This window comes from Prionailurus bengalensis, chromosome C1, assembly GCF_016509475.1.
Source record: "Prionailurus bengalensis isolate Pbe53 chromosome C1, Fcat_Pben_1.1_paternal_pri, whole genome shotgun sequence".
Classification (NCBI taxonomy): domain Eukaryota; kingdom Metazoa; phylum Chordata; class Mammalia; order Carnivora; family Felidae; genus Prionailurus; species Prionailurus bengalensis.
In genome coordinates, this window is record NC_057345.1 from 142,954,024 (window position 1) to 142,975,256 (window position 21,233).

The 21,233-nt window shown below is 39.9% G+C and overlaps 1 protein-coding gene across 29 annotated transcripts in view; it reads right to left on the reverse strand.

The window, feature by feature from the left end:
• NEB (nebulin) overlaps window positions 1–20,081 on the reverse strand; it is a 222,045-nt gene extending 201,964 nt beyond the window's left edge. For all 29 annotated transcript variants that reach the window (XM_043576703.1, XM_043576705.1, XM_043576679.1 and 26 more), the window contains exons 1-10: window positions 19,984–20,081; window positions 19,280–19,364; window positions 18,689–18,754; window positions 14,758–14,799; window positions 12,873–13,094; window positions 10,981–11,088; window positions 10,400–10,504; window positions 9,594–9,698; window positions 8,814–8,918; window positions 3,557–3,661 (exon numbers count right to left, since the gene is read on the reverse strand). In XM_043576703.1, the coding sequence (XP_043432638.1) occupies window positions 3,557–3,661; window positions 8,814–8,918; window positions 9,594–9,698; window positions 10,400–10,504; window positions 10,981–11,088; window positions 12,873–13,094; window positions 14,758–14,799; window positions 18,689–18,724 (828 nt within the window). In that variant the 5' untranslated portion in view covers window positions 18,725–18,754; window positions 19,280–19,364; window positions 19,984–20,081. The remainder of the gene's footprint in view (window positions 1–3,556; window positions 3,662–8,813; window positions 8,919–9,593; window positions 9,699–10,399; window positions 10,505–10,980; window positions 11,089–12,872; window positions 13,095–14,757; window positions 14,800–18,688; window positions 18,755–19,279; window positions 19,365–19,983) is intronic.
• Between the last annotated feature and the right edge of the window lie 1,152 nt (window positions 20,082–21,233).

The window sequence follows — 21,233 nt, forward strand, 5'->3', positions numbered from 1 at the left end:
CTGCATCTGTGGTTTTGATGTGGTTATCAAACGGAAGGAATACAAAGCCAGTTTAGTTAATCACACTTCACTCTTTTTCTATGAGTAGCTAAATACTGGGACTTCTGACAGTTTCATTCGAAGACAAGTTATCCTCTCAGAATTGTGGAGGGGTTCCCAACTGGTATTTTCATTGCCTACAGCGGGCCCAGGGATGCTTTCCTTACTCAACCCAATCTCTTCTGTTGATATCAATGGAGATCTCCCCCTAATTCTTTATTATAGAGGACTTTCCATGGTTTTAGAAGATCACAGTTTGGCATCTTCATGCTGTGTAACAGTATTTCCTGAAAGATATTTTTTAAAAAACATCCTAGTGAAATAGTATATATCGGTCACTGCCTCCAGTTCCTAACACAGAAGTCCTAAACCTTGTAATCTCCTGAGTGATAGGGTTGTCTTTTGTTTCAGTGAGACAACTCCTGGATAGATTTATGATGGGGGCTGGTCATGAGAAAGACCAAGCCATGATTAGAAGCTTGGAACTTTCCACCTCACCCTTCATTTTCTGAGGAGGGGAGAGGGGCTGGAGACGGAGTTAATAATCAGTTAGGCCTATGGGATGAAACCTCCATAAAAATCCATGAAGGACACAATTCATACAGCTTCCATTTTGGTAAGCACATCCACACGCTGGAAGAGTAGTACACCCCAGCTCCACAGAGACAGAAGGTCCTGTGCTTGGGACCCTTCGGGACCTCACCCCAGGTTCCTCTTTATCTTGGTTGTTCATCGGTGTCCTTTATCATGTAATAAACACAAAAAAGGGTTTCCCTGAGCTCTGTGAGCCAATTATTAGCAAATTATTAAACTGGAGGAGGGGGTCATGGGAACCCGGATTTATAGTCCAAAGTATGGGAGGTCCAGACTTATGACTAGTGTCTGAGATAGGGGTAGTCTCATGGGTCTGGGCCCTTAACCTGTGAGATCTGAGCTAACCCCAAGAAGATAATGTCAGAATTGAACTGAATTATAGGACACCAATTTAGCGTCAGAGAATTTGTTTGGTGTGGTAAAAAACCCATTTGGTGGCAGAAGTACGCATAGAGAGTAGAGGAAACAGAGCTTTTCCTTTCAACTCTACGTCCCTGAACTGGAAATTCTAACCTGAAATCTCACATTTCTCCCTTTACGAATCTGGAAAGAAGCAGAGAAGCAAGCACAGAGAAACTAAAGGGACTTCCCAATGTTGCATTCAGGACCCCACTTTCAGCTGGCTGTAGTGTGCATAGTGTCCTCACCTGGAAGGCTTGCTTAATGAACAACCCTGCCTGCCTGTCCGTCTGTGTTAGGGCTACAAAATGCAGCTGAGCCAGGATGAGTGCTGGTATTGGAGCTGGTGCCTTTGGCCAAAGACAAAGGTAAGAGAATTGATTCTGACAGGTACAGTAAGGAAAGCTGGTAAACAGAATATAATCAATATATAAGCAATATAAATCGTTACAGATATACGATCATTATATTAATGTATGAAATAAAGGCTATAAGACAAAGGGATGTATTGGGAGACACAGACAAGGAAATGCTGAATTTAAATACATAAGAGTGAGTACATAAGGAGATTTAATTTATTTTGGAAAAAAAGGAAATGATGATACTGAAACATGCATCAGAGCCCATGACCATGGGGAATACTTCAAGAGAAAAGAGGTAGGTCCCACAGCAAAATCACCTCTTTCTCCTCCACCTGCAGCCCCACTCCTCTCTTATTGGATGGTTTGTTGTTGGATGGACTGCTACAGATCACAAGCATTTCTTCCTAAAGTGAGTGTTATTTTGAATACACAGCAGCCATTAAGAACTTGGTATTTGGGGAAGACTGGGATAAACAGCCAAATACGGTGACTTTCATCCTCCCCCATTCTCCCTTGGCCTTGTTATTCCACAAGGGCAAATCCAGCCCCGGTGAGGTTTTCAAGTGTCTAATGATGCCACCGTATCCGGCTGGAGTGGCACAGTCCAACAGGCATATAATGCAAGCTGCCAGTGTAATTTTAGATTTTCTAGTAGCCAATTTTTAAAACGTAAAAAGGAACAGGTGGGAAATTAATTTTAATAATATATTTTTACTTAACAAATAGGTCCAAAAATATTATTTCAACCTGTAATCAGTATAAAAATAATGAATGAGCTATTTTACATTCATTTGGTCATACTAAGTGTTCCCAGTGTATATTTCACACAGAGAAGACCCTCAGTTTATACAATCACATTTCAAATGCTCAATAGTCACATGTGGATGATGGCTACTATATTGACAAGTGCACTTCTAGACTAGTGTGTCTAAATTAGTGGAGAGTGGAGCAGTGTGAAAGTGATTTATTTTTTATCACATTCAAGTACCCACACTGCACACTCAAGGTAAAAGCATGTTGCAATAGTAAGATAGCTTTTAAAATATGTTTTAAATAAAAATTAAAAATAAATTTTTCTTTACAAATAACCACTTGAAAGGAGCTTTTTCTTTTTCTTCAAAAAAAGGTCCATCACCCTTGTTTTCCATCACCCTTGTTTCCCAATCTTATTTAAATATCAACACTTTCAGTAGGCCGGCTCTTTATGGACAGTTCTAAAGTTCATTTCCGCTTAGCCCTGGGCAAATGTCAGGGTCATGGCATTCCTATTAGTGAAAAGTTACTGTACTTAGCAGATTCTCCAAATAGCCTCTGGTTATACAGTTAGTAGTCTGCAATATCAGACACTAAAAACATCATTGAATAGACTTTATCATCCATAACTTTTCTTCCTTCTTCTTCACTAGAGACATCCTTCCCCGCAAAATACCTAAACAAAATGGAAACCTTGAGGTTCCATCAAAATTCAAGCAGAAGACCAAACTGGGACTCAACTCCACAGAGGGCCAAGAAAAAAGTATTTAAAATCAGCAGTATCCCAGGAGAAAGTGGCCTGATTTGAACCAATTTAAAATAGGAATTTAGCATGGGTCTGGTCACCAGTTGGACATCTGTCTCTCTGCATTCTCTGTCAGGCCTGCATTCCTCAGAGCTAGCTTACCAGCCTAAATATAGACAGACTAAGCTGTTTGCCTGGGCTTTAAAAGTTATGAGGTGCACTGCCCATGGCTGTCAAACTAATGGCTATGTCTGAGAGATCACGCATGCATTCTTATTTTCTCCATGTCTGACTGATAGCTATAAAACTGTACACTCAATTAAAACAATCAGATCCTCCAAAGAAAACGTGCGGGGACTCAGTTCTTTGTTAGTATCACTCCTGCAAGTCAAAATGTTAAATGACATCAGGGCACAGGTTCTGTTTTCAAAATGCGGCTTTCACATTTCCTCATCACGGAGCCATTAAGCTGGCTAAACATTTATTAACATGGTTCCATGATGTTCATGGATGTAATGTTTTTGACGCCGACTTTTCCGAGTCATATTGCAAAAACACCCTCACAGTGTTGGCATTGGGTCTTTAAATCCCCCTTACTTACTTTCTCTGATGTTTGAGATTATTAAGTCAGAGTTTTCAAGGGAGGCCAGTCCTATGTACTTACCTTGCTCACTTGATTGGTCACTTTCTTTGCAAACTCTATATCTGGAGGATCCGGCAGAGATGTGAATTGAGATTGCTGTTCAGCATGACCTTTTTTGTAGGCGATCTGACAAAATAAAAGACAGGGACGCTCATGAGCCACAGAAAATTATTCTATTTCCCATGTTCCATTTGTTGGCAATTTTGAAAAAGACTATGTATTCATCTGTATTTGAAGTCTTAAACTTCAGTCTATCACGTAACAGTAACTTATCCTTGCAGATGCTACACGCCCTTGCTCTCAGTATTACCAGCAATTCCTATTTCGTTAAGTCTTCCCTCTTCAAGATTATTAATCCTAGATCTGTTTCCTTCCATTTGTATCCATGCCATGATTTGCAGTTGAAATTATTCTGTTAACTGGCATCCTCAACTCCCAATCTCTTGTCTTTACATCAGCTACCATACCCCTAGCTCTGGATCAACTCAACTACACACTTCTTCTAATCTTATATCCAGGATGATGAGTGACACTGAAGAAAATCACACAACTCTATTGATTGGATAATGATAATGTGATAAGCATGATTAAAAGGGCTACTGAAGAAGGTACAGAAGTGGGAGAGGGGGCCTCTTGAACCTAAGCCCTTAGCTTGAAGTCAGGGTGCCTACCTAGTGATATGTGCTTATGAACAACAGCTTGCTTGGGGCTCTGTGCCCGATACTCTGAGTTTATGGTATCCAATTGCCACTTTGCCTTCAATGAAGCTTGAAAACCCCATTATGCATCTCTGGTCAGTCTCTACTTTCAGTGGCTAGTGTAAAACCCCAAGAATGTCCTTAGGCCCCCAGTCAACTCTCAGCTTCCTCTCTCATAGAGTAAAGGGAGGCTATACATATGCTTAGCTTTCCCTGTACTCATCCCTCCCTCCCACCTGCTGCATGGTTCAGAGAATCAACCCCTGTAGGGCAGGAGTCCTGTACTCAGACAGCTGATCCGTCCAGTAGCCCTCTGGACCTAGATGCATCCATTGCCCCTTCTCTTTCTTGACAGCTTCAACTGCTCCCTCTTCATTAGTTCCTTTCAGCCTGTGAAAGGCCTCTCTTGTCTTAAAATAAGTATCATGTCTATTAATCATGCAGCCCCTTCACTCTTTCCCTCCTTTTTTCCTCCACTACTGACTACTTAGACCTTTTCTTCCACCAATCTTGAGCCCTGCCCCCACAATGCTATTTGTAGGTCCCCCACAAGAACTATTTGTATTATGCCCCCACAAGAACTATTTGTAGGTCCCCAGACCCACAAAAACCTCTTATGCCTCTGAACCTTGTACCTGCTGTTCCCTTTTCCCTGGAATGCCCCAGCTCCACACTCTCCCCATGTGCCTGCAAGCTGCTGCTCATTCTCCACGTCACAGTCTCCCCTCCCTAACCTGAGGACCTTTTCCTGGGATCTCACTCAACTTGGCCCTTACTTTCTTTAAAGGAATTAGCAGATGACACTGTGATTGGTTGCTTACACATCTGTCCCACCTTGGACTATGAGCTCTGGGATGATGGAAAACATACCTGCTCATCTGTGAACACTTGTGGCTTGCACGGAGACTGACTAGAGTGAAGGTTCAATGATTGATTTCTGAATGTGTGTTTTACACACTGTGGCCATTGGGGGAATCACAAAAGGAGATTTATCATCCCAACTCTTCTCCTACTCACTTGTGAGACTTCTACAAATTATTTCTCCTTCCATGTGGCAGTATTCTTATTTACGACATAAAGAGGTTGGATAGTTCCAAGGTCCCAGTCATCTCCTTCATGGTTTAACCAAGTCTAGCTATGTCTTAGCTTAATAATGTCTACCTACTGCCTATAACAAAAGCTTTTATGAACATTAAATCAACAGGGATACAAAAGAGCAATTTTAAAATGTACTTATATTAATTCTACTGCTCAATCTTTTTTGTTGTTGTTGTTGTTAAGTAGTGAAGACTTTATTTTAGGCATAGGGCAATTGGTATTTTCCATGGCTGGCTAAGTCCTCAGAGAGTATGCAACATCCTATCAAGAAAAATGCTTATTAACTATGACATTCTGTCAAGAATTTTCAGAGAAATCAGATCTGGAAGTCCTAACTTCTCAGGAACCTTATTCAGAATTCTGTATAGTTAGAATTCTGCACTCTGGTCAGCTTAAGGACTCTCTTGGGGTTTGCAAAGTATTTTGTCTCTGCTTAGATAACAAGAAAAACATAGTAAGTAGGGTTCAGAGAAACTGGAAGAAGGTGCAGGAGAGGGAGAGAAAGCCTCTGAATCCAAGCCCTTAGTCTGAAATCTACATGCCTATCCAGTCGTATGTTCTGTGAACAACAGTTTGCTTAGGGTTCTGTGCCCAATAACTAGAAGTTTATGGTACTGAAATTATTCATAGGCATGTTGGTAATCTGATACTCAGTGCATAATCTGCAAAACATAAAAAATAAAAAATAAAAGCCATACCTTAACTGCCAAGTTTTTCTAAGAATGGGAAGATTTTACTTCATTGTTATATATTCTCCATTATGTACTCTACTGAGAGATCTCAAAATATGTGGCCAACTTTAACTGTTCAAAGTCCATAGCACTAGAGTGGCATGAGGTGTCCCTTCATCTCTCCATTTTATGGGTAAAGAGAGACATTTGGAGATTGTCTTCTTGGAAACCTCTTCCTAGGCTTACATGACATGGCAGTTCCTGGTTGTCCTTCAACTTCTCTGTTTGTGGCTGGCTCCTTTCCAGATGTCCTAAGTGTGGTGTCCTCCAAAACTCTGCCCTTGGCCATACACTGTTCTGCCTCCCTCATACATGGTCACGCCTGCAGCTGTCACTTTTATTCTGATGACTCTCAAATGTTAATCTCTTTCCTACTCTCACACCTATGCAACAGTATGAAATTTCTAATTTATCTATAAAATGTCTTGATCTGAATGTTCCATTGTCTCAACTCCATTTCTCTCTCCACGAATGCATATTTACCACTTGTACCCCTATATACCCAAACTACCAGTCTTTCACATTAACTCCTCTATGGCTCCTTTGTTTCTTTCGTCTCCAATATCCAATGTCCTTAACACTTTTACAATACTTACTACTTTCAGATTCCGTTCTTCTTCTCCTTTGTCCCGGTCATCCCTTCAATCCTTCTGTATTACTTAAAATAGCCTTCTTAAAATTATCACAATTTTTCTAGTCTCAATGCACTGTATTGTCTGTAAAATTTTTCCATTTGCTTTTAGCATATTGTTTTCCCCACCAAAACCATATGATATCTCTTATTGAATACATATCATGTCAAAGCTATTTTGCTTGATTTTCAAGGTCCTGCTGCCAGTTTCTTAAACATGGTCTCCTAACTAGGCACACACAGCATTCACCTTCTTTGCCCTCTCTAGACTCATTTCACTTCTGTCCCTTTGTTCAAGTGCTTGCTCTACTTGAAAAGCCTTTCCTGTTCATCACTGCCCATTCCCTTTGGATTACCACTTCCACATGGCCTTTGCTAACTGCTTGCATGTGCCCTGTCTTTCAGCAAGTATTAGACTATAGAATTTGCTTTCTATATAAATATAAAAATATAAAATTAAAAAAATTTTTTAAATTTTCATGTTATTTAATATATAACACTTTCATGTTATCAGCCTAATTATAAATTCTCAAGGGAAAGGATATGAAAACTTCTTATACTTTTCTATCCTGCTAGGTATGCATGCATAATGGACTTTCAACACATAACTATTAACGTTATTTATTTTTGAGACAGAGACAGAGCATGAACGGGGGAGGGTCAGAGAGAGGGAGACACAGAATCTGAAACAGGCTCCAGGCTCTGAGCTATCAGCACAGAGCCTGACGCGGGGCTCGAACTCACGGACCGTGAGATCATGACCTGAGCCGAAGTCGGCTGCTTAACCGACTGAGCCACCCAGGCGCCCCTCAACACATAACTATTGATCACTTGATAAAGGTTACACAACAGTATTGTAGATTTATGAGATACAGAACCGGAAAGCTAAGTTAAAAGAGAAGCAAGAGGTCCCTACACATCAAAATGGGTACTGTGTACTAGACGGCCTTAAATTTTTGTTATGGCTTCATTAGTTGCTAACTTACTCTATGGAAAGATAGGAGTATTTCTATGCTATATTTTAACCAATTATATGCAAATGGAGATAGAAATATGTCCACTAAATTTGCAAATGATATCAAGTGAGAGGCAATAAAAAATTAGACCTCAAAAGCTGGAGATGCCATCAAATGAATATGCATAATTCCAGTACAGGGCAAGATAGGATCCTAAGATCCACTGGAAGTAAATCACAGTAATTTTCAACTGACTTGTTGAAAATTTCAACTGACTTACATTCACAGTGAATGTAAGAGGTTCCGGGGAATTAGTTGACAACTGAATGAAAAACAACTTGTTAAATAATAAAACGGTGCTCTCCTGAAGACTAGAGTAGTAGTCTTTTCAATACGGCAGCTAACAAATCCAGGGGTCAAGAAATAAAGAACCTCAAAACAAGGGAAAGTGCTAGAATCAAGTGGGGCTCTCTGCTGCTGCCACTGCTTTCAACCTAAGGACTAAAACTATTAGGCTCTTTAGTTCCTCTAATAACCTGTTTTCAAGGTCTAAAATACTAAAATTCTGGCCAGGAGACTGCTGACTTTTTACTTACTCTGAAATATCCTCCATGTACACCCAATGGCAAGAGCTTTTTGCGAACTACACAAACATGTTTGGACAAGTATGTCAGTCCACGTAGAAAAACGGGGACAGACCACAATTCAGACTTCATAATTAGGATACTTCAATAACATTTTTCACTTAATATTTGGGAAAGTGGCTATGATCTCAATAGGTTTTTAAAAATGCCCCTGTAATGTCACAGAAAAACTTCAACTCCAGCCAAGGGGACAGAGGGCACATGCTGCAGTGGAAAGAACACTGGTCTTGAGATCACAAGACCAGGCCTCTAATCTGGGCTTTGCCACTAATGACCTATGTGGTCTTAGACTCAGGTTCTTCACCTATGAAAAAACAAGATTGGACTAAATTATATCTAATATAAGTTATAAAATCCAATTTAAGTAGACATCATAAATTATAATGATCCTAGATGTATTCATCTGCAATAATGACATTTAGTCTTTTCGAAAGAAGAACTGCAATGAACATGTGGCCAGAAGACAATCTGAGGTCTTCTGATTCCACCCTGCCAATGAGGTTGACTGTATTTTACTTACATCACTGAGGGCTTTCTGGGCTTGGGCAACCCTCCTCAGCTCTGGACTATCATTGTATGGGTAAAACAAGCTCTTGTCAGCTTCCCAGTCTTCAGTGTACAGTTTCTAAATCAGGAAAGAGTGAAAAGTTATGAGAAAGTGAGCTCACACTTACAAGAAATATACAATTTTGAATTCATCCATCAATAGCAAAAAGAGCCAAGGGCAAGGTGAGATCAAAGGTAAATAGAATCCACAGATAACCTGCCCCTTTCCACCCAGTCAGAGTTATATTTATTAATAGCTCGTCCTGCTTTCCTGGCAAATCTTATTTTCAGAAGAGTAAATGTGTCTGGTTTGGTTTCTTCTCTGGGACTTCACCTGCTTCCTGCAACAAGTACTAATCCAAGTGTAAGGAGCCGGGAGGCACTTAGCATAGTTTCTGTCAGAAAATAAACATTGAGTAAGAGTGATGGCCAGAAATACCCAAAGTGTAGCTCAGGGTCTATACTTTGTGGGTCTCTCAGAGCCAGTTCCATGGTGCATCTTCGTTCTCCCCATGTGTTCCTTCATCAGGGTTGCTCAGGCTCCCACCAGGACCCTCTCCTCTCCTCTACTCCACAGCTTTCTTCTCGGTTCCTCCTTGCCAACACCTACCCCTGCAACCTGCATGGCTCAAGGATACTCACAAAAAGACTGAGGAACTGCATTCCCGATTATCAAAAGTACTGGGTATTCCTCTAAATTACACATTGGAAGGACATAGGAAGACAGAAGTCACGACAGAGCAGAAGCTCTTACCTTACTGAACATGGCTGTGTTCTTAACTGCCTGGACAAGTTCAGGGGCATCAGGGGGAAGCAGGTACTTATCCTTGGTGTCTTCCCAGTTCTGCTTGTATAAAACCTAGACAGAAAGAGCAGAGGACGTGTGGTTGATGTCTCCCCCAAGGGCATGAGGGTTTAGAGAACACAGTGTTGTGAAGTCTTTCATTATCAAAGTGTCCTCACACAAGAGGCTGCCCTTGTGCCTTTGTTTTACTAGCATCAATTGTGAAAACATTGACCATGTCAACATCCCATAATACTTTTCCTGCATTAGTAAGCTTTTACTTAAAAAGTCTGATTTTTTTTTTTAACTAAATCATGATTATGATTCTCTATAGATTCCTTTTAAAGGCTGCAATCTTACTGGTCATTGGCTCAATTTGGATAGTAAACGTGTTTCTTTTGACTTACGTGTTATTTTTTAAATGTTTTTAATTAGTTGCCTACATTTGAAATTTGAGCATTTCTCATAAAAATAAAGTTCCCTAGCCTCTTTAAAAATAAATCAGAGACTTTGGGGACATCAGGACTGCACTCTGTATAGCAGCTGCCTGGAGCTGAGTTGCAGGGCATATGCTCTCCAATCCACCATAGGTCCTATGGCCACTTCAGTCATCTGTGCAGCCTTCCTGACATGTGTGGATACCAGAGCTCATGGGGTCCCTGGATTTAAGTGAGACTGGTGAGCAGGATCAGGCCTGTCCAGTTTTCTCCTCTAAGGCCAGGTAGAGGTAATCTACGTGCTACTTAGCATCCCAGCCATCCATAACATGACCTCACCTTACTGACTTGCTGCGACACTTTCTTTGCATGTTCAATGTCCTTTGCTTTTTCGTCTACGTGACAGATAGTTTTAGCAACATCGCCATCCATTCGATACTTAACCTGCAGAAATAATATACAGAGTTCATGACAGGCATGCACATGTGAGTATACTAAAGGGTATCTTCTAACACAAGGGCATTAACCCAATGACTCAACGTCTGCACCACAAAGCAGACTTTCCACATTTTAGGTAGAAAACCGTGATCTCCAAAAATCTGCAGAGTCCCTGCATTTATTGCATATCTGCTTTCCTGGCTGAATTTCAGCCTCCCTGCTCTCCTACATGGAAGACCACAGTGAATTCAAATTTACCAGCTCATATCTCTTAAGCTAACTTGCTAAGCCAAGCTTTTAGAGGTCTCTTGGGGTTCACATTTAGAGCAACATAATCTATAGCCAATACTTCCTCTAGATTTCTGGACTGGCTCACAGCAATTCGACTGCTCATTTTCTCTACACCAATTAAAGCCCTCAATTCCCAGTGATGGGCATGTTTTTGACATGTCTGTCTCCTTTCTTTTAGCAATGCAGCCCACCTCACTGAGTTGATCTTGTACTTTCTTGATTCGACGAAGTTCTGGGGTATCGGATGTGATGGCGTATGGCTGTCCTTTAGCTTTCTCATACTTCTCCTTGTATTTATTCTGAAAAGAGTATCAGATATTAGCCTAAAACCTGATAAGACAGCAGCAGAAATTTCAGGCAATGTATTTATCCCCAATAGATTTTTAAAAATCCTGCAAATTCTAACAATTATCAGTTACAACAGCTTTTGTCCCCTACCCTGATTCTCAGCAAAAACTAAAATAGATTTGTTAATTGCTCTTCCTAAACACAGTTGGATATTTGAGACAGTAGAAATTTTATTACAGACTATTGTCTTGGAAATGCCCTAAAATGATTCTCTCAATGTTTTTATTGCACACATAAATGCACACATAAAAAGCCAGAACCTCAATAATTTTAGCAAATATAGAAATTATCTGAAAAGATTTGATTGCTAATACAATGCAAAAATATTCCATTCAGGAGTTCAATCTCAGTGGTTCAGATAGCTGAGACACCAGCTGAATTAATGGAAAGTCTGAATTATGGAGTATTTTGAAAAGGAATGCAATTTTGTTATTTCTGCTAAATATACAGAGTTCTCACTTTAATAACAACGTGTATAATTTATCATTATTAATGCTTCAATAGTACTCTTGAATGTAGTCAGCAATCTAAATTATACTCTTGATTTTATCAGTAACCATTTAAAAAATACTATAAACCTTCGACAACATTTTCTTCAAGCTAGCAGAAGTTCTAGGATATTAGTGTCAGAATTTGAGACTTTATGGCAACAAACTGACAAAAAATTTTCTATTTTTGCTGAATACCGCAAGGATAAAGGAGGCAAAATAATCTTGTTTTTACAGATCAAAGTCTTAGAAAACTAGGTTTTAGATCATTCGAGACTCTGAACTAGAAATTTACCAAATAGTCCCCAGGAGTTAATGCTAAACCAGACATAAATATTTACTGACCAATCGCAACAGGATGCTTTTGACATAAGCATTTAGTCCTATATAATCCAATGTTCCCCTGAGCTGCTTTTCGTTTTTTTACAGCTGCTGGAGGCTATGCCACCTAGTGAGACCTCAGCCCACAAGGGCAATCAATAAATGAGATCCAATCTGCTTCCAGTCAATGTAACTTGTTACAGTCTAACCGTACATGGAAAGTTAAGGACCAGGGACCTTCAACAGCAGTGATTCTGGACTAAGGCTGCACATTAGAGCCACCTGGGCCACTTTTAAAAATCTTTATGCACAGGTCCCAACCGCGGATAAAACCCGAACAGCCTGGGTATCCATAATTCTAAACCTCCTAGAGGATCCCAATGTGCGGCCACAGTTAAAATCCACTGTTCTGGGGTATAGTCGAACATTCCAATCCTCATTTCAGAGGAGTTCTTACTCTGATCCTGGTGTTCTGAACTACACATTCTTCTTCGCTATACAACTCTTAAAGATCGTTTTACATATTGTTAACTAGTCTACTTTAGGGGCATCCTGCTCAGGCATAGTTTTAATTAGATGTTATTTAGCTTCTTTGAACTGACTTCAACTGAATATATTCAGGACTTCATTATTCTAGATTGGTTAACAAATTGTGATTAAATACCAATAAATGCTGTACGATTGGCCTTCTGCTTATTTTGTGGGAATAATTTCAGAAAGGATGTTTTCCCTGATACTGCAATGGTGCAAATGAATTAGAGGAAAGGAAAATTAAAGAGTCACAAGAGCTTATATTTCTGCAGAATAAGTTGTTATCTCATAGGAGGTTGAGAAACAAAATCCAGCTAGCATCCAAAACAGAGTTGGTAGAGATCAGTAATTTCTCACTAATAAAGCCAGATTAGCAGAAATGGTTTGAAACTTACAGGGCTAAAGAGATCCTGCATTTTCTGACTGTGTACAATGTAGGGCGTCATGAACTTAGAAGAATCCAATTTCTTCCGGATAACCCTCTTCCTCTCCACTGGCTTGGCTGGTACCGGCTGTGCCGATACTGGCTGTACCAGTGCCGGTTTGGAAGTTTCTGATTGCTCATAGTCAGATGTGATTGTCCTTGTTGTCGTAGTTTCATAGACTTTTGTTATTGTCTGAAAATGTGACATGCAGTTCAACATTGTTATGTAAGTAAAAACCGTGATATCACCATCTTGTATATACACATTATTCTGACCTCGAGTCAGACTTACATTCCTAGTGTTATTCCTACATATTTAAAGCCAGTCAAAGCAGGAAATCATACACTCGGTCCATATGAAGGCACATCACGTTACATAAATCTGAATGCTGACTGTCCAAGATGGCGTGGAACAAAAGGTTTACTCCTTAGTAATTTGCTACAGGGCCTTAACATTCCATTTGTAGAAAAGAACCCAAACCCCTTAAGGTTGGATGAAAATCAGAAATACAGTATTCTTAACCATTTAAAATCTTAAATCGTCTAGGTAAAGTAAAAGCAAACGTGAGATCAAAGAACAAAAGATGAAGATGATCAAATAAAGCTCAAATTCTTGATTTTATATTCACTTGCAAATGAGTCTAAGAAGAAGTTGGTTGCTTGTTCCCCAGGTCTTTAGGCATTCTCCCCTGCAGTCTAACACAAAGAATAATGAATTCTAAAGAATGAATCACATCAGTATTACAAGTGATTACCATTCTTTTGGCTTAGTCAGTTAATTAATCTGAATCGGAGTGCCATTTACACCAATAAATGCTTAGGTGGACAAGGATAACGATGACAACATAAGGGGGTAATTATCCTTACAACAGTCCTATGCATGCGGTAGGTGGGAAATGACTGTTTCTTACAACAGGCTGTATATTGGAAGAAACTAAGGCCCAAAGTTTGGATGTGGTCCAAGGTTAAAAATACTGGATGTAAGAAAAGAAGGTAAGCAGACAAGTCTTCAATCCATCTCACAGCATGATTTCCTTCACAGCTAATATCATCTGTACCAAATGATGAAGAGAAACTTAAGTAACAAGGAAATTGTACCTCTATGACAACTTCTCCTAGTGTTGTCAGATCATTGCTAATAGGTGGCTTTCTGCCTATTATTACTGATGTACGGTTGATGGTGAGAAATGAACCAGTTCACAGCATCTACAAATGTTAGGTTTCATGCAATCACAGGCTCTTGGAGCAGGCTCCAGGGATAGCCATCCCTGTTTGTCACGATCAAGAAAAACTGCTCTTTTCAGAAAATAAAGCGTGAGTGAGGGATTTCACCTTAGAAAAAAAGTTCCACCTTGGAATATCTATGGGAATGGCTTTCTTAGAATTCCTAATGTGCTAAAATCTAAGTGGCACTTCACTGCATCATCAGGGACATAGGCTTCGCAGTGCTTGTCCCTGTTGGCAGAAACGGTGCCCCACAAGTTACAACTCTATATAATAAAACAGCTGGTTCCCATGCAAATCGTATGTCCAAGGCTATGTGATTGCCTTGTCACAGAGTGGTGATGGCCATTGATATTGCTTTAATGAGCACCACCTACACCAAAAATACTACACGAACAATGGGGGAATGATCCCCAATCACTTTGGATACGTTCAATAGCAAGAACAGGGACGTATTCTGTCAAACAAGTAGCATTCATTCTTGTATCATCTGCTGCTGGGCACACATAGGTGAGGGATTCTTCTCAGATTCTCCCTTTGCCAGCTCCTGTAGCCCTGGAGGTCTGTGAGAGGGGAAGGCTCTACCTGCTTTAATCAGCATGCAGTTCATGCAGACACAGGTTGGGTCTTACCTCTCCTGGCACCTCTTCATAGACTGTCTCTTCTGTGTAGTACTATAAATAGAGCACAAAGGAATTATCATGAGAACAAAGCAGAAATCACCTCTCCTCTGCCTCAGCTGAACCACTGGATTATTTCACTAGCTCAGCCAGTGTGCACTATCTGTGGGAAACAAGTACACAAGGGAGCGTCTTCACATTTTGGGACCCATTTTAGCTTTGTGAAACTTCAGGGGAGTTAAAGTGAATGCTACCAGACAAGGCAAGGAGATGCAGGGTGATGAGAAAGGTGTCTGAGGCTGATTATTTATTAGGGGCAGTTATTTATTTATTTATTTATTTATTTTTATTTTTTTAATTTTTTTTTTAATTTTTTTTTTCCTTCAACGTTTTTTATTTATTTTTGGGACAGAGAGAGACAGAGCATGAACGGGGGAGGGGCAGAGAGAGAGGGAGACACAGAATCGGAAACAGGCTCCAGGCTCTGAGCCATCAGCTCAGAGCCCGACGCGGGGCTCGAACTCACGGACTGCGAGATCGTGACCTGGCTGAAGTTGGACGCTTAACCGACTGCGCCACCCAGGCGCCCCTAGGGGCAGTTATTTAACTTGAGACAAGGTAAGACTTTTTCTTACAGTACCCAGGGCAGAATTTGCAGAAAAAACATACTAACAATATCCTGAGTATGTGGGTTGGGCAGAAAAAAAAAAAACTTGCCATAACTCACTATTTGTGACTAACAATAAAACGAAACAGAAACCTCAAGGTGAATAACATTTTTAACTGGATTGTATCATGGAAATAATAGACCCGAAAGCATATACACATCTCGATTATCCGTACACCCTCCTGATTACTAAGGAATGAAAGTTTCTTCCAGAGTGCGGGGTGTATCCTTTCATAGCACAATGGTCTTGAAAGGATGCAAAGATGAAAATTTACAAATGACAAGGGGAGAGTGAAAACATGGAAAGATTTCTCAGCACAAGATGTGGGAAAGTTAGGCTGCAGTTTGTAGCTGATGGCTGCGAGGTGCCTGCAGCCTGGATCTGAAATCAAACCTACTTTTGTTCTACTTCTGACATCACTGGCAATAAATAGATGCTGATGGGAACTGGCTGACGTTTTGTTTCAGATGCGTAAGGGGAGTGGAATCTTTCCCCCAGCCTCACCCAGCAAGAAGCAAAGCCTCAGGCCAGGCACAAAGGAAAGGGATAAAAGGGAAACATTTGGCTCATTTTCTCAATCAACAAAATGTATAACATTTTATGCTTCCTTTTTCTTTTCCCTGCCACCAAAACATACTCAGGGAGAGGGTAAAACACTGACTTCTTAATTTCCCTCAGTTGGCCTCTGTTCTTTTGCCCCTTGGTTCAGTGAACGCTTATCAAGTTATTTAACCATTGTCAATAGGCCGCAGGCTCTATTTCGTCTGCAGGAAGATAGGAGAAAATTTACCTAATGTCACCTATTCTTGGGCTTTCTTTGCTCCTGTACTATTTCTTTAGTTTAAAATCTAATTCTATCAGTGTGTCCTTACACAGAGCAACAGAAACCACAAACTCCGAAAGGACAGAGAATTTCTCTTTTATATGCCTGTGCCTTCGTCACACGGGAAATATCATTTGGACATTTTAGGGAATACTGTTTAATGCTGATCCACACGCAGCCATGCCTGTGGCCACACAAAACATCAGTAACTCGAGAAGAAATTTTAAACTAAAATGAGTGATTCACAACTATTTTGGATTTTCTGAGCCCCCAAGCAAAAGCAGATCTTTGGGAGCTATCCAACTTTACCTTTGCTGGGCTCTCACCATTAGTAAATGTATCTCAGAAAAAAGCTTATAAAAAAAGTAATGTTACCCAAATGGTTGGCATTAACATATATGCCAAATCTCACTTTTTTTAGAGCTGTGCCACTAATTAGATAGTACATGCTTGCTTCTTGTCCTTTCTATCCAAGTTAAAAAAATTTTTTTTAATGTTTATTTATTTTTGAGACAGAGAGAGACAGAGCATGAACGGGGGAGGGTCAGAGAGAGAGGGAGACACAGAATCCGAAGCAGGCTCTAGGCACTGAGCTGTCAGCACAGAGCCCGACGTGGGGCTCGAACCCACGGACCATGAGATCATGACCTGAGCCGAAGTCGGACGCTTAACCAACTGAGCCACCAAGGCGCCCCAAATCCAAGTTTAAGTTTGAATAGAGATGGATAGCACAATTTTATTTAGATGTCCAAGGTCCCCAGAAGATATATTTTTAAAGCTAGCTCTTGTTTTTGAACTCTTCCCTGACCATCTTCTCAAATTTGCCACCATCCCGTTCTTCATGGCATCTTTTCTGAGGTCAGAGAGCCCTTGGTTGAACACTCTCTGGCAGGAAATCTATCCATTTAGCAACTGCTGGTCAGACCCAGAAGCAGTACTAGGAACAAAATGGCAAGGATGAGATGCCTAAAAATAAAAATAGTCCCCTCTGTTTTTATGACATCTAGTTAAATCAATCAAGTCTAGCACTGAGGATAACTTCCAGTGACCAATGAATACAATTATTTTAAGAAAAACAAGGGATTTTTTTTTTAAGTTGGAGGCTAAAAATTATCACTGGTATTAGCACCATAGGGAAGGCAATTTAATGTATAATTGTGTCAATGTTTTAATAGACATTATTCTGATCCATAGGGACATATGTAAAACAATAACACCAGTGATAATACTGAACACTGAGAATGTAGCCTTTGGCACTTAAGCCAGAGAGGTGGAAAGTTCTACTGTAGGAGATTCATTCTGTGTTTTTTCCCCTAGATCCTTCAATAATAAAAGCAATTTTATTTGTAGAATAACAAATTTTTCTTCACCTAAACATAAACTGGCCACTAAAATAATCTTCCAAAGACAAATTTTGGAACTTTAATTTGGAATTTGGTTCTGGGTAGCTCTTAATTTCATTCTGATGAAGAAGCACAGATTTTCAAAACTACCTCCAAGTATCATCGGCACTCGGAGATTTTCATATGTTTAGATCATCAATAATTATGAAGTATCAAGCACTTTCAGATTTAATGGCAATATATTTATATGGATTATAGCCCCTAAACCTTTAGGTTTTATTTCTAGAATGCAAAGCTGAAGGCAAGAGCTGGTGAAGAAAAACCATAACGTGATTTTAAAATTTTTATAAAACAAACAATTACCAGCTTTGTAAAATGTGTCAGATGTCCAGAGGAAGTTTTTTAAGATGTCCACTTCGGTATTTGCTTTCCTCCCCACCCCCCCCCCCCCCAAAATTTAAAAGCAAAAGCTAGTCTCGTTCCCTTAGGTAAATATAATAGGATTGGTCAGAAAGCTGACCCCGATTGACATCCTGATTGGTTCCAAATGTCACTAGTACGGCAAATTTCTATTTACAGGTATGTGTGCACATTTACATATATATATGTATATATATAGTTTCACATATGTGTATAATCTCATATATCTTATTCTGAACATTGAATCCATATCACCCTATAGAGGATCAGCTGGTTGAAGCAAAGAGCAAATAGCTCTTTTTTCCCTATTGCTCTGCAGAAACTAAAAAATAGAGTTCACTTTTCAGAACTTTCTCTTCATCTCCTCTGTCCCTTTGATCAGGAGAGTTGGCAGGTGGGAAAGAAGGAGTTTTAGAAGACAAATTAAAACCCACCTTTCCCCCACACCATGTTTTTCTGAGAGTTTAAAGAAAAGCACAAGTGGGAAACAGTGATATTTCTTTTCAATTCTAAATCCCACATAATTATAGTGAAACCGAACATAAAATATTCCTTTCTCATGCTTTAATAATGAGTCTTTGTGAAGTTATAATAGACAATGTATTTTTCAAGTGATTAATTCACCTACACAGCTTCGATTGTCGCTACATAAAACACTTGGCTGTCAGAGTCAGGTGTTTTAGTCTTACCTCCACGACCTCCTCATATTCTTCGTCATCGGCCATTTTCCCAGAGTAGTAGTGGCACCCTACAAACTTGCCATATTCCGAAAAATAGAAACACATTAGAATCTCTCCCTAGGACTGAAATCATAACATTACAAAAACAGAATTTAAGACTTCTCCAACCTACATACCCATAGATTTTTGGAGGCTAAGCAAGATATTTAAATACAGGTCTAAACAACTGAGGTTTCAAATTACTCTCTCTTGATTCCCTCAGGAACGTGGTAAGTACTGGTACTTCTAGCTACGGGATCCATTGAGTTCATTGTAAAACTTGCAAAAGGAAGTTGAGGGAAGAAAGAGAGAGGGTTTGGATTCAAAGAAACAGAGTATTTCTATTTCTAAATACTTGCCGAAAGACATTTTCAAGCAAAAGCGTTAGTGAGAGGGAGGTCAGCTTGGCTCCCAGAAGTTAGAATTTTCCCCCAGCATCAAAATTCTAAGAGGGCTGCTTTTGGTCCCCACGCCGCTCTAATACATGGTAGCATTCTAGCCTACGCTTGAAATTAGAACACAGAAAAACAAATCAACCGTTTTAGAAGAACAAATAGAAACCTCAAGGCAATGGGGTTATTTCCCCCCCGAACACCATTGGCTTCTATGGATTTTTCTCTTCTGTTTCTGTAGCTCTTCCTCAAACCTGAAAAATAGGAAACGTTTAAAGCACTGATTGAAGTATATGTAAGATTGTGGGTCTTTGGCCCAAGCTTCTAATTCAGGAACTAACGAAAGGATCTCCCAAGGCCTTCTTAGTTTGACGCCAGAGAGTGGGACTCTCCTGATAAAAGTGGATGATGACTTGGAGCAGCTGTCCCTTCGCCCAAAGATATTTGCCATGTAAACCAATACCCCGCCATGGCTGGTTTTGTTAAGCTGGCGAAACTGCCACTCCTTCTGAGGCAAATGAAGCCCAGTAGAACAGGATAAATATAGGAATGCAGAACATAGATCCTTTTTCATCCTAATATATTTAGAAAAAAAAAATCAAAGGCAAAACATTTTTAAAAATTTTTCTGTTTGGACGAGAAAGCCAACTCAGTCAAGCAGTAAGTTGGTTAGTAGAGGACTTGACTCTAATCACACACCACATGGCAGATGTAAGTAGGGCCTGAGTAGGGCAATAGGGTCACAAGCTCTTCCAGTCACACTTTCATCACTAACTTCCCCAGTTATGACCCCAAACTTTGGAAAATACTTAACGGAAACTGCAGAACATCTCCAGAAAGAATATGTCAGAAAAAGCCATAAACTGGCCTTACCTTTACTCTATCAAATCAATTTCCTTAGCAGCAAAGCCTCTCCCAACTCTCCCCTCCTGAGAACCCCAGGCAAGAGCGAGCTTGGTGCCTGGGCTCCCAATTATCACGTGGCAACAGCAGCCAATCAGACCCTGAGTCGCTCGAATTTCAGAAGCTAAATATACTGAGTGATCTTCTAAAAACCACCTGTTCATCAATTCCACTAAAGGATAAAGGGTAACAAATTGCTTGCTTAGAACTATTCAAATGTAATGGAATTTTACCTAAGTTCCAGCATATGGAGTTCAAATTTAGGTTTAATCTCTTATTTCCTGCAACCCTATTTAATACCATATTCACGTAAAAAAAAAATTAGGATAAAATAAGCATGCCTTGGAGGGGCTGTGACCCTTCTGTAGCTGCTTTCTTCACGTCATTTGTCCACTTTTGTACAGCTCACCAGGTGAGCTACAGGTAAGTTTCAGGAGTCAATGTGAAAGAAATAAAGGAATAAAATTCATGAAACAACAAGTTGGCAAAACAATGTTTAAAGTCGTGATAAAATGAAATGACAGGTGAAAATATTTGATGTGACCCTAGATAACCACAGGGTGTATTTAGAGAGAATAGGCCCCATCATTTTTCTGTTACTAAACCAGAGGGGGGTGCCAAGACCATACTCATTTTCTTCTCCCTTCTTAAGTAGTGCCAGGTGCTGGGAATGAAGAGCCTCTCTCATATGTAACTGGGTTTCTGATTTTCCTTTTTGTCAGGTGGCTTCTAGAGGCAAAGTGTGAATGCAAGCACAAAAGGGTTCAATTTCCAAACACAATAGCAGGTAAAATCAAAATCAGTAAATTACTAGGAGAAGCTAATGCTCTCTTAGGTATGACATTGAGTTTGTAAAAATTACCTAACAATTTTCTATCTGAAGACAATTTTCACAGATTTAAACTCCCTCTACTCCTCTGTACCAAGGCAAAAACCCTGTGGCTCACTCGTATCTTGACATGGATTTGGGATTAAACATATTGTAATAGCTTTTTTTTTTAGCTGTTAGTAAGTATTCTCACATTTCAAACATATGTACCTCTCCCCTCCCCCTTCTGTGATTCATATGGCGGTAAATAAAATTGACACATCATTTTATCATTTAACTGATTATACCTTGTTCGTTTTCTATGTTCTCACAGGTTCTATGACCAAGTGACATGCGTGTAACGTGAGATCATTCCGCCAGCAGATGTAAACTACAATTGACTTACTATTCG